This window comes from Puntigrus tetrazona, chromosome 18, assembly GCF_018831695.1.
Source record: "Puntigrus tetrazona isolate hp1 chromosome 18, ASM1883169v1, whole genome shotgun sequence".
NCBI classification, from domain to species: domain Eukaryota; kingdom Metazoa; phylum Chordata; class Actinopteri; order Cypriniformes; family Cyprinidae; genus Puntigrus; species Puntigrus tetrazona.
The window spans coordinates 13,670,468-13,686,585 of NC_056716.1; the positions used below are offsets into that span (position 1 = coordinate 13,670,468).

At 39.2% G+C, this 16,118-nt stretch overlaps 1 protein-coding gene and 1 long non-coding RNA gene across 6 annotated transcripts in view; one reads left to right on the forward strand and one right to left on the reverse strand.

Moving 5' to 3' along the window:
- LOC122323141 overlaps positions 1 to 16,118 on the forward strand; it is an 81,797-nt gene that overhangs the window by 58,409 nt on the left and 7,270 nt on the right. The gene's annotated exons all lie outside the window — the stretch shown is intronic.
- foxa3 (forkhead box A3) lies at positions 9,552 to 13,325 on the reverse strand. Its single transcript, XM_043216800.1, has 2 exons — positions 12,879 to 13,325; positions 9,552 to 12,138 (listed from the first exon to the last, which is right to left on the reverse strand). The coding sequence occupies exons 1-2, from the start codon at positions 12,948 to 12,950 to the stop codon at positions 10,894 to 10,896; spliced, it is 1,317 nt and encodes a 438-aa protein (XP_043072735.1). The 5' UTR covers positions 12,951 to 13,325; the 3' UTR covers positions 9,552 to 10,893.

The following is a 16,118-nucleotide window of genomic DNA, read 5'->3' on the forward strand; positions in this document are numbered from 1 at the left end:
ATATAGTGCTGGTTTTGTTGTTTGCTTTGTTTCATTTAAGATAAAATTAAAAACTAACTGTTGAATAAAACCCGACTTCACGGGAAAACACAAAGTTGTCGACTTCATATTAATTCAACGTGCAAAAACGCGGAAAAAGTAAACATGAGGGTCCACCGCTAAACCTGAGATCGTATGAAAACATGCGCATTTAACCTTATGAATTCATATGAATTAGCCACCAATTTGCCAAACTGTAGATACTAATAATTGTGAGACCGTGGAGAAAATCTCGAATGTGTGACTGATTCAGCCCGTGGCATCAAAATCTAAACCAGGGACCAAAAGATCATTCTCTTGCCCAAAACACCCCAAATCGAGCAGAAGGCCCTAGCAACCGATGCTTGAAAAACGCTCTAAACATCTCAGCAATGCTCTCTCAACCCCTTCACGTCGCGATAAGCAAAACACTGTTCGGATTTAGTCGAAAAAAAAACGTGTTGGAAGTGTTTTACCGTGGAATAAGACATCTGTGTGTCGCGCTCATAGAAAAGAGCAACGAGCTGCTGGACATTAGCTCTATTCATCGCTCTGCCTCTCTCCCCTCCGCTCCAGCCACGGCTGTTTATGGACCCCAGCAGCCTAAAAACAGATAGATGGAAAAAGCGAGGGAGGAGAGGAAAAAGGTAGAACTCTGTTCTGTTTTGGACGAACTGCTCCGGTTTGGGGGGGGGCTCCACCCTTTAAAACATTGACAGGTATTTTACAGAGCCGTTGCATAACTGTGTTATTCAGATTATCGTTCAGTTCACTTCGCTTAAGAGTCGAGAAAGAAATAAAGGTTGTGCTTTTGATTCGGAGCGTGACGCCGAGTACGCGCGAAAATCATTGCAATGTTTTGGCCATTTCCGTGACTTTACAGAACAAGCAGTTTGGAGAGCGGACGGATAGACGCTTTCATTAACACTTTATTTTTTTGTGAAAGGGTTCTGGCAACAACTGAGAACGAACAACGCTTTCAGCTTAAATTAATATTAGTTCGTGTTAGTTTCAGCATTTGATAATGCATTATTAAAATCACAAGTTGTGTTTAGTTGATGCACAGCGAACTAACGCGACTGTTTTTGTTAGCTAACATTAACATAGATGAATAAATACTGCAATAAATGTATTGTTCGTTGTTTGTTCATGTTAGTTAAGTAATGTTAACAAATGACACCTTACTGTAAAGCGCTACCAAGGTCCCTATACACTAATACTTTACAATAAAGTACCGTTATTTAATGTTTATTAATATTTCTGTTCATTGTTAGTTCATGTTAGCTCAGATCCGTTAAATAATATTAACGCATTTAGATTTTAATAATGCTAAACGAATCATTTATATTGGTTAGACTTTATTTTAAGGTGTCTTGTTACAGTGTAATTATACATTTAAGCAGAGAGAAACGATTAACTACTATATGGTTAGGATTAGGGTTTGGCTTAGGGTTATTTGCATGTAATTATGCATAATTGATTTGTTATTATACATGTAAAGTGTAACAAGAACACCTTAAAATGAAATGTTACCTTTATATTAAATAAAAAAAGTGTTAGTAAACGCTGAAATTAACTTTTGGACGTATTTTTCAATGTTATGTTCACATGACATTCGTAAAATTTAGCATTGCATTTAGCTTTTTATTAACAGATCTTGATGTCTGGATATTGACTGGGTATCTCCAGTTTAAGAGGTTTGGCCAAAAGACTGGGATAATATGAATATCATGTGTATTATGTATAATATGTATAAAAAACGCTTTGACAGCAGTGATATTATTTCTGTTATACGTTCCCTGAAACGTCCTCTTTCCGAAGGCTGTAAAGCTAAAGTGTTAAAAAATCATTTTCTCATCCTGATTGCTGTTCCAAAATCAATGTTCTGTGAAACGTAGAGGGGAGATATTTTGAGAAATGTTGCCGTCTGTTTTATTCACGCATTAAAAGCGTGACTCGGTGTCGTTTGGACCCTGTAGCGGTCTTGAAAGCTTCTTCTCTTAAGAAAGAAAAAGGTTTGGGATGACATAAAAGTGAGTGAATGGTGTATTTTGGTGGAAGACTAGGCTGCTCTATTGGTAAGCTGAAGTCATTTACTGTTCTCTAAATATTACAGCGAAAGGTTGTCAGCCTTTAATACAGAGAGACATTTGATCCGACGTCAGGCTCAGAGAATAATCGGTTACATTTTCGGGTGAACATGAAGAAGATGTTTTGTGCTAGATAAATATACTGGCATTGCACACGTCAAGGGATGTGTGTGTGTGTGTGTGTGAGAGAGCAGACATGAGAGAATGTGTGAGGGAAGTATTCGACACATTCCAGGACTACGGCTAGTGAATGATGTGATTCTCTCTTTCTCACACGCGGGTGTTGTTTTTAGACCCTCACGCTGCTATAAGGAGAGGAGGGTGCTGGTGGACCATTAATTTAGCCCAGCTGGATTCCTGTCATTGCTAATTGGTGCAAACGAGGGGAACCTGAGATTGGCAGGGCACGAAAACAAACCACCCCACCCCCACCCCAGTAACGGGAGCGTGGCGAGGGCTGGGAAGCTGGAGAGGGGCGAGAACTTAAGATGCTTTCTCCGGGGATGTTTATCTGAGCGTCTTCGGCGAGGTGTGATGCAGCGCTGGCTTTCAAAAATAATTGTCAAGAAGTCGCGGTTGTGGCCGCAGGCTGAAAGCCTGTCGATTTGAACACATCACTCCATCGGCCCGAGACACTACAAAGACTGCGACGCTTCCCTCGGGTGATATATGCAAATGAGAAGCTGCTTTCAAACACGTTTACTTAAAGAAAAATACAAAAGAGTTAGCAAATAGCGTGATCGAGCAAATAAAAAAAAAAAAAAAAAAAGTTTAAATACTTTTAATATTGTCTAAATATTGCTAAAATGTTATTAAATGGTAACACTTCACAATAAAGTTAACATTGGTTAACAACATTAGTAAATATGAACTAAGAATGAACAATACACAGCATTTATTAATTTACTGATGCATAATTAAAATAAGTTGTGTTTGTTAACATTAACTAACATTAACAAAAGTTAATATATATTATAATAAATGCACTGTTCGTGTTAATTAATACATTAAAGTTAACAAACTTATTGCAAAGTGTTTAAATTTGATAATATATCTTTTATAATATTTATTATTTAAATATGGTGTTAATAATATTTTTACTTTTTTTAATTCGTTTTTTGTTGTCATTATTAATTTTTTTAAAATGCTTTTTAGTATTGTACGGAAACATAATTTATGTGTACTTTTACAAGGAAGATTATAAAAGACTTTTGTGAAAAACTGTCTGCAGTCAAATATTTAATGAAGTGTTTAATAATCACCGAATTGTTTAATTAGTCAAATCAGCTTGTGGCCTATTATTTATTTAAAAAACGCAATAAAAATATTTCATGCGCCTTTACATTTATTTGGTTAGAAATTAAATATTTATAATGAAAAAATCTGTTAAATCAAAGTTTTGCCTTTTAAGAATTAAAAAGATTTAGACGGTTTTACAGCCCGATTAGCAAACATTTTTTAAATAATTAAAATTATCACTTTAACAAACATACTAATTAACTAAATTAACTAATAAATAAAGGCCCACAATTCCTCATAGACATTCACTGTAATTCCATTACTGTAAATATGATTTGTCTCCCGCAGCTTGTCTTGCCGTCAATACAATTTATATGAAAATTTGGACTATTCTATGAAAATACACATATTATGTAAATGGCAACCGGTTAGGAATAGTTTAAGTGAAACGTAAAGGTATGGTTGCTTCTTATCGAACCCATTTCTCGAGGAAAGCAGAGGACGAAGTAAAGTATAGCTATTAACACGATGAATAATTGATTATATCACTCACATGCCAGAATGAGTATTCACGGTGGATGAGGTCATGCATGAGAGGCGGAGCCTATGAGGGACTGCGACCAATAATAGCAGCGTTTGCTCGGATGAGCGGTGCGTGAGCAAGGAAGAGAAGCCGTGCTCTGCTTCAGCAGATAATTCGACACAATATGTCTGCACCTGCTTGTTATCAGTCTGCCATATTTTATATTTGTGTTATGACCGACAGTCGCTCATCTGCAGTCTTCTGGTCAAACTCCGCTCTATCACTTTTAGCACAGACCCACTAACCTCGGCGTACTCTAGACACTATCACTACGATGAGAAAGTTTTTATTATTATGGAGGCGTGGAAGAAGATAAGGCACGGCTGATTTAGATACTCAGCGGTGGCCAAAACACAGCAACCCTAATATCGAGATACGACGGTAGAGATAAGCGAAACGTTTCGAACCAGCCAAAGGTTTTTTTGGAAGGGCCTTTATCGTTTCGGGCCAAGTTATGTGATCTAGAAAGTGTCTTTAGAGGTCAAAGGTGAGGTTTGAGGGTTTGTGTGTATGTTTGAAGACACTATGGGAATGAACTCGACAGGAATGTCTGCGCACATCTGGGGTCCATGTGGACATAAGGGGACAGATCAGGAAGAAAGTGTCAGTCTTGACTAGACCAAAAGACAACACACTGACTTGACAACCACCATCCACGGCCTCGTAAATCACCAAAGCACTAATACACACTCACAGCCTTCCCTATGTGACTTTAAGCCCATATAACCCCCTTTTCTTCAACACAAAAGAGTGGTTTCAACATAGTTTACCACCAGAAAGTCGCACTCACTTATAGTTGGACCTGATAAAAACGAGGGCCGAAATGCACACGCTTTTTACATAAAGTCCAAGCATTGTTTTTTAACTTTATCAAAGGTCTGCTGAATGGGCTACTTGCCAAATATGCATTTATAATTTCATTCAGGCCATTTAAGTACACCTTGCATGCTATTAAAGCTACGCTAGGAGATCGTTTGGTTAAAAATTAACAAAATGACATCATTGAGCAAGCAGGCTACGTAAAAACTCTCCAATCAAACATGATCAGATTTCTTTTCTTGCTCATGCCTAAATGGGATGGGGATATATTCATTTAAGTTTCGATTCGTATTCAGCGCGAAATCCCATGCCTACGTCACTGGCTTTTGCTTATATACACAGAAAGTAAGCATAGAAGCTACGGCTAAAATAACGCATATGAGGTCGAAATTTGTTGCAGCTACAGTAAATAATGTTGTTTAAACTAGTTAGCTAGCTACCATTTAGTACGGAAATCTCTAACGAGAAGATTAAATCCATACCATAACAAGATCCGAACCACAACGACAGATAAGATAAGCTACTTATTTTTATTTTTTATTAAATAATTTTTCTTACTTGATCTGGTGATTATTATGCCGTTAAATGATGCGTAGTTCAGTTTTCAACCACAGATGGCGATCTAGTGCGAAGGATTTTTATTTTTTTCGAGTTTATGTCACCGCTGTGAGAAAAAGTCTGAATTATCGAGTCCATATCACACCTTTCTACATAAAGGTATGAAGAGTCGCAATGATTTTTTTTGAAATCGTTCGTTCAGTGGCGGAAAACACGTTCCTTAGCGCGGCTGATCATTCTTTTTAAATAACTACAGAAAAAGGTTCTGAAAGTACATTAACTGAATTAGTTTTACTTGTAAAGCGACTTTTGTAGATGTGCTTTTTACAACTGAAAAGGAAGAATATGTTTCAACACAGCTGCGTGATGAATTTAAAGGACCGGCTCTAATGTGTGTGTCCGGGGCAGAATGAACTGACTCCATTGACAGACTGCATTTGACTGCGGCTATGAGGCCTATATACAGTGACGAGAACAGCAGGTCTCTGTTTTGTTGACACAGTGATCAAGCCGAGATCAATCTGCCTCTGAAAGGAAAATTTAATCATGCTGTTCGGCTGTCGTTGTCTCTGTCTGGCCTAATCAGCAGCCATTTTACCTTCACCCACAGCATGCCATAGAGCAAAGTCCAGCCCTTTATCTGCCTCTAACCTGCACGCTATGAATGCTGCCTGTGACACACGCTCGCTCTTTCCCGCTCTTGTTTATGTTCTTTCGCTGGCTCAGTTTCTTCACCTGAACCTGTTGTAGACAGAGGGCCAATGGAGTGACAGTAACTCGTGCTCGAAAATAGCCAACGGACGGTTTAAAATAAAAACTGCAGAAAGACAAAACTCCGAAGGCGCACGCAACACTGAGAAGCTTTATCAAAAGCTTTTCACCCTGATTGTTTCATTCTCTATTGGATCAAAAAGTATCACTCAAAAATACGTCAATACCAGTCGTTCGTATAAAAAAAACTCACTTTCTGCTTTCCATTCCTAAAAAAGGCAATTTTATTGATATGCAAATGCTTCAAATGAATAGCAGAGTCCTAATGACTAATATGCAAATGGCCGGTTTATCATCATAAATGACTCAAACGTCATCACTCGGGGAGAAAAAAAAAAGGACAAGGAGAAAAGAAAGTTTAAATCCATCCGCCTCAGGGCACACCTTGAAAAAACCTGACACCTAAGCAAGCGCCTGTGGCTTGAACGGGTTGTTGCTCCGTGAGGCTCATAAGCACGTCTTTAAAGAACGCCCGCTAAAGTCAACAAAGCACACCCCTCCTACAGGATACAGTAAAGGATGCTGCGCTCATCATTTGCATAATACATCTTCTGGGATGAACAAGTGCGCGCATTAGCTCTCCTTTTCCTTATTCCCTTCTCTCCGCTTCAGTTTTATCGCTCTTTAATTGCAGCTCTAAAAATCTTCGACCTAATTTGGTGTTTAGCGTTTTAAATATCATAAATAAGGCTTTTAAATATCCAATTATTATGCTATATTAACACCAATTTTAGATTCAGCTTATTTTTAGTAGGCCTCATCGATCCGAACTTTACGCTTTAGGTTTTACGTGAAATAATTGCATTATTTGTCAATAATTCTGGAAACGTTCACTCGAAACCTGAAGCTTACAATCAAAATAAATACAAAACCCGTACAAAACCAGAAAGAAAACAAGTTGATAAAAAGGTTGAATCTAGGATGAGGTGGTAATAAAGCAAAAGGAGTCATGTTCAAGCAATGTTTACAAAGTCGGTCGTTTTTTTTACCCTGAATGCCAGGCTTAACGATTTTTTCGATCATAATGAAAAATGGATGCACAATTTTTGGACTCTTCTTGACAAGCGTGACAAAGTTGGAAAAACTCCATCAGCAAGTTTTAGTTCAATAAAGTTAAAATGACCAATTAGGTCAAATCACTTTTATAAATAAAGCTCTTGATACAATACAGATCGTCAAAGCAGTGTTTAGCAGAAAAATAATGCATAAAGTATTTTTTTTTTCACCCAAAATGAAAATGATGTTATAATACTCATTCCAACCCTGTATGAAACCCGTATCTAGAAACTAGAGCATAATATGAGGGTTAACTATTTCACTTTAAAAAGTGGCAAACAGGATGGAGCTAATCAGAAGAGTAAGGAAGCAATAGAGATGAAAATGATTTCATACACGAATGTCTCTTATCAGCGTCTGGTGTCCTATCAGCAGAATATGGCTCATAACAACCTGGATTAATACTGTAAGAGCGGAAGTTATTGCTCACCTTCACAGTGTCCAGTAAAAGACAGATGCCCCAAGTGCTGTTTAGCACCTGTTGCACTTTAAAAAACACCGTTTTTTTAAACACAGGGCTAATGCTGTTGTTTTGTTTGTTTTTTTCAATCCGTACTTTCAGATAATATTTGAATTAAATAAAAGGCACCTAAAGAAAGACACTTTCGCTTTCTTAAAAAGTGCACTTTGGTAAAAATACCAAACGTTTTCCTTTAAAGTGAATTTTAAATCATGTTTTGATAATCTTCAAAAATGTCATAATAATAAACCACATGCAAAGATTATAACGGTGGTGTTTAATAGTTTTGATGTGTTCTCAACTGCAGCTTCATTATTACAAATGTTCAATTTTTAATGTCACGCGCACATTTTTTGACATTAAGTATATTTCTGTTTAACATAAACCAGTCAGTACATTCAGCAGCAGACTTCACCCATATCTCAAACCCAATATACATAATTATGAAATTGCATATAAAGATGTACTTAAGCGAAGCGGTAAAGCAGTCTTAACTTACTCTAATTGCATTTAGCATAAAGTTAAGCTATTATACATTTTAATTCAATTGTAAATAACATGCAATTAAGTGTCCAAAAAAACAAAGAGGCTATATTCAGTTCACACTTAAGTGTGGAGAAGTGGACTTCTTTTACTAAAACATTGCTTTTAAAGACATAGATTTACTCAACCCCGTGATGTTACAAACCTGGACGACTTTTTACTTCATCTAAGAAACACATTTTGAAAATGTCCCAATGCTGTTCGGGACCCTACAGACTTTCAATAAATGGACGAAAACAGTTCTTGAAGGAGAAAAGTAGGTCATTCGTGTTTAGAGTGAGGATTTTGCAATAAACCATTTAAGACCGAAACAGCCAAAGTTTTTAATTAGGTCACAAAGGAAAAGGTACGTTCCAGTTTAGTCATGATGGGAAGGGCCCTCTGTTCCTTGTCCTTAATTTGCCATTGTGTCACCGTGGAAACCATATCAGTGGCGTATTGGCGTATCTTATCAGGTTCAGGCCCCAGCAGCAAGGTCCCTTTGTGTTTCTCATGAAGAAATAGCTACTATAGATTCCCACCAGGAGACCCAGGGCAGAGTCTACTTTACATTCTCTCTCTTTCTCTTGCCCCGTCTATCTTTCATCCTTCCCTCGCTTTTGCATGTGATCCGCTCTGCCTTTGACGCGACAAGAGAGAATGGTTTCACAGCTCCCTGTGATAAAGCAAAAAACACCGAGCTGAACCGTGGCTTCGGAGTTCTGCCGCCATCAATCTCACAAGAGAGAAGGAACCAGACAAAACGCGGCAGGGTGGGATATTTCTCACCGAAAATAGAAGAAAAGAATAAAACGCATGTTTAAAAGTGATTCTGTGAACTTTTTTGGTTCTCGAGGTATAAATGATTCATTGCCGGATGCTCTTGGGACAATAAAAGATGATAGGGTTATTATCCTGGCAGATGGAAACTGTCCGCATCACGGTTATTATATTGCTCAGCATGCTCGTTTTACAGTAAGGGTCTTGGAAATGTCACTTTCCAGATTGTGAATTGTTTTATTTCGAAATTAAGTGGGCTCCACAAGTGAACACGCTTCTGTTTTAATACAAAAATACTAAAGTTTGCTTTACAAATGATATCATCAGCATAACAATTCAGCTGCGTTACTTAAGCTGCATTGACTCCACATGTTTATGTCCAACCTCTTGCTAATTTGTCCTGTCTTTGTACAGTTTATACTTAATATTGTGTATTGTAGTATTTTAAGCCATCGTACAATAAATAACAGACAAACCCTGAAAAACTACAAGCTAAGATTTATCACTGGATTGAAAAATATGCCTATATATATATATATATATATATATATATATATATATATATATATATATATATATATATACCTTTAAACATGTTGCAAACAGTCACATTTTTACTCTAAGAATATGTAATAATGAAAAGAACTCCAAAGGATATGTGAGGCTTTTTTTTAATAAGAAAAGAACATAACAAACTTTAAGAACATGAAACCATGAAACAATCAACCAAATAAAGCAATATATATATATTAAGACACTTATCTTCTAAGCCCAATGGCCAAAAAGCTGGGTTTAAATAAACGAAACAGTACAAGAACATCAATTCTGACCTGCTTTCTTACAAATTTCATGCAAGAAATCTGTAAATGACGTGATGGCTTTTTATTATTCAAATGGCTTTGATGTCTCTCTTTGAAATGACGAGATCTTACAAAAATACATCACGGCAAATTCAATAGGGTCTGTATCATTTTCTGATAAAAAGCTGGTTACAAAGCATTGTTGTAACAAAACGATCTCACCCCTCCCCAGCAGTGAAGAACAGAGAGGTCACTAGTGCAAGTATTGTATGGAAATGGCCCTTATAGTGCACTGTCTGCTGATCTTACTAGAAGCTTCAGCTGAGCCGAGCAGACCATTGAGGCACGCTGGAAACATCTTCGACCTCTTTGCCATGAATGTTATTGCCAGTATTTCTAAAAAGGGATCAGTTGGATGTACCACAGTTTTATCCGCCGCTGTCGAACTTTTATCTCTATTTATACTTAACACAAAACTCTTCAGAATATACAAAATGACTTCATGGCCAAGAGTAAAAAAAGTAATTTCTTCAGCTTCTCTATAGGGACAAGCTTAACGATACACACTCTCCATGCACGTACACTGTATGTTAGTGCACTTCAACTGAACGTGCGTTATGCTGTAACACCAAACAGGAGAGTTTCCCTGTAACACAGTAACACCTGCTCACAGCAGTAACCTGAACTCAATCGCGCTCATGCCCTCTTATTATCACATTGTTAACGTAACTTCACGACACAAGATCATACGAGATATATTAAATTCTTCCCTTCATAAATAAATGCCTGTCTCCAGCTTCCCCAAAACAGTATATACACGTGGCATCATTTGCATACATCTTCTGTGTTACATCCGAAACCAGAACGTTTAGTTCCTGAACATATGTTAATTAAATTAGCTTCTGGAAATGAAAAAGCTTCAGCGCTTTTCTCAGCACACTCTTAAAAATAAAGGTTATTCGCACGAAGGACCTTCGCCGTCCGTGGAACCCTTCGAGATTCTTCACACTGAGAACTTCAAGAACCTTTGAGCGGCCCAAAAAAATGGTTCTTCTGTGGCGTCGCTGTGAAAACCCCCTTTATTTTTAAGAGTGCAGGGACCGAAGCTTAGCTATCAATGGCAAAGCAAGCTCTGTGTTGAAGATGTAAGCCTCCTGCCATTAAGAGTCTGTAGAGTTCAAATGGCTGGTAAACACATTAGGATGCATTGAGCACAGACCTGCTGTAGAGGGTCTGGTAGTACGCACCAGAGTCAATGGCTGATGGACCTGCGCTGTCATAGATCTGTTTGGTAGCCACCGGAGAAGTGGTGGCGTAGCTGTTGTAAGCCATGACCTGGTCCTGGTACGACTTGAGGTCCATCTTCTGCTCGTTGGACATGAGGTTGGTGATGGAGAACGGATGGTTGAAGTTGTAGTGGGGGTCCATGGACTTCAGTGGGTCGTTCTGCAGATCCAGGTGCTGCATGGGGCTGGCCAGCAGGTGAGGGCTGCCTCCCATTCCCTGAGAGTGCAGGTGCGAGCCGGACGGGGGCATGGAGGAGGACACCGAAGACGGGATTGGCACTGGCGAGCTGTGCGAAAGGCTGGGGCCCTGAGACGGGCAATCCAGCTGCACCAGGCTCCTCTGCTGCTCCTCCGAGGCGTGGGAGCTGTCCGAATGGGCAGAGTCGGCCCCTTCGGAGCCGGTGGCGGGACTGTGCTCCTCTTGGATCCCCTCACCGCCGTGGCCTCCCTTGGCGCTGCTGCCGCCCTCCTGAGACTTCGCCGAGCTCTTTTTCCCAGATTTATCCTCCAGCTTGAAGCGCTTCTGGCGACGCAGGTAGCAGCCGTTCTCGAACATGTTCCCGGAATTGGGGTGGAGCGCCCAGTAAGAGCCCTTGCCGGGCTTGTCCGGGGAGCGTGCCACTTTGTCGAAGCAATCGTTGAAGGACAGAGAGTGGCGGATGGAGTTCTGCCAGCGCTGCTGGTTCTCGCGGTAGTACGGGAACAGGTCCATGATCCACTGGTAGATTTCGTTGAGCGTCAGCATCTTGCTGTTGGATTGCTGGATGGCCATCGTGATGAGGGATATGTAGGAGTACGGAGGCTTGGCGTGGGTCAGCGAGCGTCGATAGGGCTTTGGCATCTCCTTAGTCCGGTTGAGAGAGGTAGGAGAGGGGTAGCTAATCTGGGACATCGGTTGCATGCTTTGGTAATGCGAGAGGGGACCCAGGGAGGAGGCAGAAGAGCCCAGCTGGGTCAGAGGACTGGGATTCAGAGAGGAGCCGACAGGGGACAGGCTCATGTGGTTGGGGCCTCCACCCATGCTGCTCAATGGGCTGCTGTTGAGCCCTGCGCTGGGATAGCCCATATTCATGCTGGATGTGGAACAGGCCGAGTTCAGATTTATGTAGCTGTTCAAGCTGCTCACTGAGTTCATGGCGCTCGGAGAGGAGTACATCTGAAAGAGAAAAAACGCAGGACATTAAGGTTTGACATCAACTCAAAAGCGAAGTCTTATCATTTATAAACACATTAAATTATAGTATTTCACTTAGGATTTTTATAAAGTTTATGCCAAAGTAAAATACATTTCAACTATATATATATATATATATATATATATATATATATATATATATATATATATATTACATTTTGTTTAACATAAAACGCATCATTAGTTCATCTGACATCATCAATCTTTTTAAAACTCCTCAGATTTATTAAAATGAATTTGAAAAAATGTAATTAAACGAATAAAAAAGATAGCGATTCCAGCCTCGCGCAGTGTGTGCGGTAATAACAATAAACGCAAACGCGCAAATGCAGAATGGAGAAGAAAGTCTGAAGTCAGTGCTGCTTTATAAATGAACTCTTAGGCCTACGTAGAATTCACAAAGAAAGTTTTCTGTTGGATCTACCGAGATGTAAAACTGGTACAACACTGAAATTAGTATCGAAATGTATTCGAAAGCTAAATATCGACCTTTAAATATTTAATAATAAACATGAAAAATAACATTATTTTTTTATCGTACAAATATTTAAATGTTACTTCGTATTTTATCTATCTATCTATCTATCTATCTATCTATCTATCTATCTATCTATCTATCTATCTATCAAGAACATATAGCTATAGGCTATACATAAATTATTATCTAAATAAAAGAATTTTGAAGACTTTCTGGAACTTACCTCACTTGCCTCACTGTAGAAAGCATTCCATTCTGGAATTTCATGAGATTCCATCTTCACGGAGCTCAACATCCCCAAATGAAGCTGTAACTCGTAAAAAACGCGATATTGACAGGACACTAAACGTATATATATAAAAAAAATTCAATCCTTCAATATTTTTTTAAAAAGGTTTTCTTAAAAAAACGACGTCCCACAAGACGACACGGTTTGTAATTCCACGTAATTTTACAGCATGAACCGTAATAAAAAGTTTTTAAAAGGGAAGCTCTTCTGTCGGTCTTCAGTTCCGTGGATCAGTGAGTTGGTTTCTCATGATTAGTTGACTTGGCTCGCTCGGTTTTTTTGCGTGGCAGGACCCGTAAACATTTTCAAGTAATCCTGAGAAGTCCAAAGTGAAGCTGTCGTGGAGACGGCGGCAGGTCTCTGTGGTGAGTAATGTAGGAAAGCCTCACCTCAGGCTTTAAACAGGCGCAGGTGAGGGACCGCCCAAAAGGGCCCCGGGACTCAGGAAGACGTCCCTAAAGGACTCCCCTGCCCCCTGCTGTTCTGTATATTGGCCAGCCGACGCGTCCATCTCAATTGTCGACTTCGGGCCTGCGATGAAAATGAATGGAATTGAATGAAACGGAGAAGTGGCTTACAGAACGCAACAAGTCAGGCGGCTCTGTGCCTGCTCCGAACTCCGAACACCGCATAAAAGCCAGCTTAAACGATGCCTGCTCTGTCCCACCTCAGACCCCGGCATTCGGAAGCGCTTCTGTTCCACCTCTGCGGTGTAAATATAGATAGATATGTTAAGTTATTTGGGCTTTATTTTCGAGTACGGTATTTTTCAATAGTCTCGCTTTTGATTCGTCGTCACCAGTCAATCATTTAATGCTTTATCTGTCATCGGTGATGTGTTCAGGGTGGTATAAGCTCATCAGGGCTTAAACTCATCACGGCAGGGGTCCACATCAGTAATCTGAGGTGCCAGGTTTAAAAGTTGTTAAATCCCCTCGGCTATCACTTTCAGGTCGGTCACAGTGAACGAAGGACGGTGATTAATTCTCGAGATTTAAAAAAGATGATCCCATGCCGTCTTTTCTCCCAAACCCAGGATAATGGGCTTTGAACAACTATATACGCTGCATCCGTTTGATTGTTGAACAAAATATAATTATGAAGTGCCTTTCCGAATAGGCTATTTCATTTTAGTTTTTATTTAACATTTCCCTTAATTAGTTTTGCCAGTATAATACGTTTATTTGATTTTATTTTTTTTTTTTGTTAGTTTAGAGCGGTCAAACGTGCACCTTTTTCTTGCATGCATGGGTTCGAGTTTTGAAGAGTTGTCCTTACGAAATATCAACGCGCACAAAGTTTTCTTGGCTTGAAATGACCCGTGAAGCAGCAGCAGAGATGCGCGGGCGCAGCGTGTGAATACACATCTGTTGTTAGGCGCAGACAGGAACATCACAATGTCAATGCATTTCCTAATGGCTAATGAATGGAGATGTAATTGATCAATTGGCGGGGGGTCGACGGGATTAAGACAGTCCTGACCCCCAAAACCCAACTTTATGGGATGTTCCCACAACCCACGCGGCACCAAAAGTCTATCTAGAAGAGCTAACTAGAATTATTTACAGGATTCCTTTACGACAGCTAGCGTCAGGTCGGTATGTTTGCGACAGTTTTTTCCCCCACCGCATTTGTTGCTAGGCCACAGGGGCGCGCGTACAAAAGCAAAACGCCTTAAAAAGATGTGTAACGCGTCTCTCTAGCGTTCGGCACGCTTTTCTTCTCGCTGATCCCCGCGGTGTCTTGAGATGGTGTATTGGCGAACACACATCTGAACATCCTCCTGCTGTCTCAGCGCTTCTCATGCCAATGCAGCGGCGCATCGTTCATTAACACCTCTATAATTGGATGACAATAGTCTTAATGGGTGACGCTAATGGAGGAAGCCGAATATTATAAACGCGTCTTAAGGCTTTTGAGGAGGCCGAACAGCAGCGAGTCGTTAATGATAGTCTAAAACGCGGAGGATTCACACGGGAGCCTTCGAATAGCACGCAGACTTCAGACTTCGTGAAGATCTGTTCAAGTCAATACAAGAAGCAGCTTATGTCTCACGAGATAGCCCATGTGCAGGCTATTGCGATATAATAATAGCCCAGGCTACTACATAAAACTCCAGGCCTATTAGAATATTAATGATTATTTATGATGGCTTATTATTAATTTTATCGTTGAAGTCACCTGACACATGATGACCAATAACTGCTGATTACATTCTGTTATAACATACAACCTATATTCGATAAGTATATCTGTGGGTTTTAAACGCAACTCTTTTTTTTTATTTTGTACCGTTTCTAAAATGCATTACAATGTCAGAAATGTTTTAAATCTAAAACAATTGCCCGTTTTGTTGGTATTTTTTAAAAACCACACCAAAATTCACCTAAATTCAGTCATGCTTCATGAGGCCAAGTTATATCAGTCTTTTATCGACCATCAGTTTTCTACCGTTTACTAAATCGATGTCTTTTTTTTTGCTATATGTGGGGGAATATTTCCATCTGCTGGACAAATTTCAGCATTGCAGCAAACTTGCAAACCTGTCTGCTATTCCCAAAGAGAAACCAACGAGATTTTGTTCAAAACACTGATTTTTTAGCATCATTTAGATTTATTTTTATTATAATTTTAGCCAAACTTGTAAATTTTCTGCTGTGCGCATATATACATATATATATATATATATATATATATATATATATATATATATATATATATATATATATATATATATATATATATTTATGCTATTAAAATCACATTAACCATTTTTAGTAAATAAAACTATCATTTTGACATTTCAATACAGCCGGTCACAGATTTGTTAAAGAAGCCATTTGGTTGAACTGCTACCAAACGTCACATATGACAATACTACCGTAAATAAACCTAATCTGTTTTTTAGAAATCGCGTCCTTTCCCTCACAAATGCAGCAGATAAGCCGGGGCTAAAATAGCAAACATGCTCTAACCTTGAACGGTTCTGAGCCTCCAGCGCATATAAAAACACATACACATAATCACACTTTCATAATGATCCATTCAAAGTCCAGTGCAGTCCCACCTTTTACCGGGTCATACTGTTTCCACACTGCACCGTGTAGTTACCCAAGCCAAAAATATATATATATATATATATATATATATATATATATATATATATATGTGTGG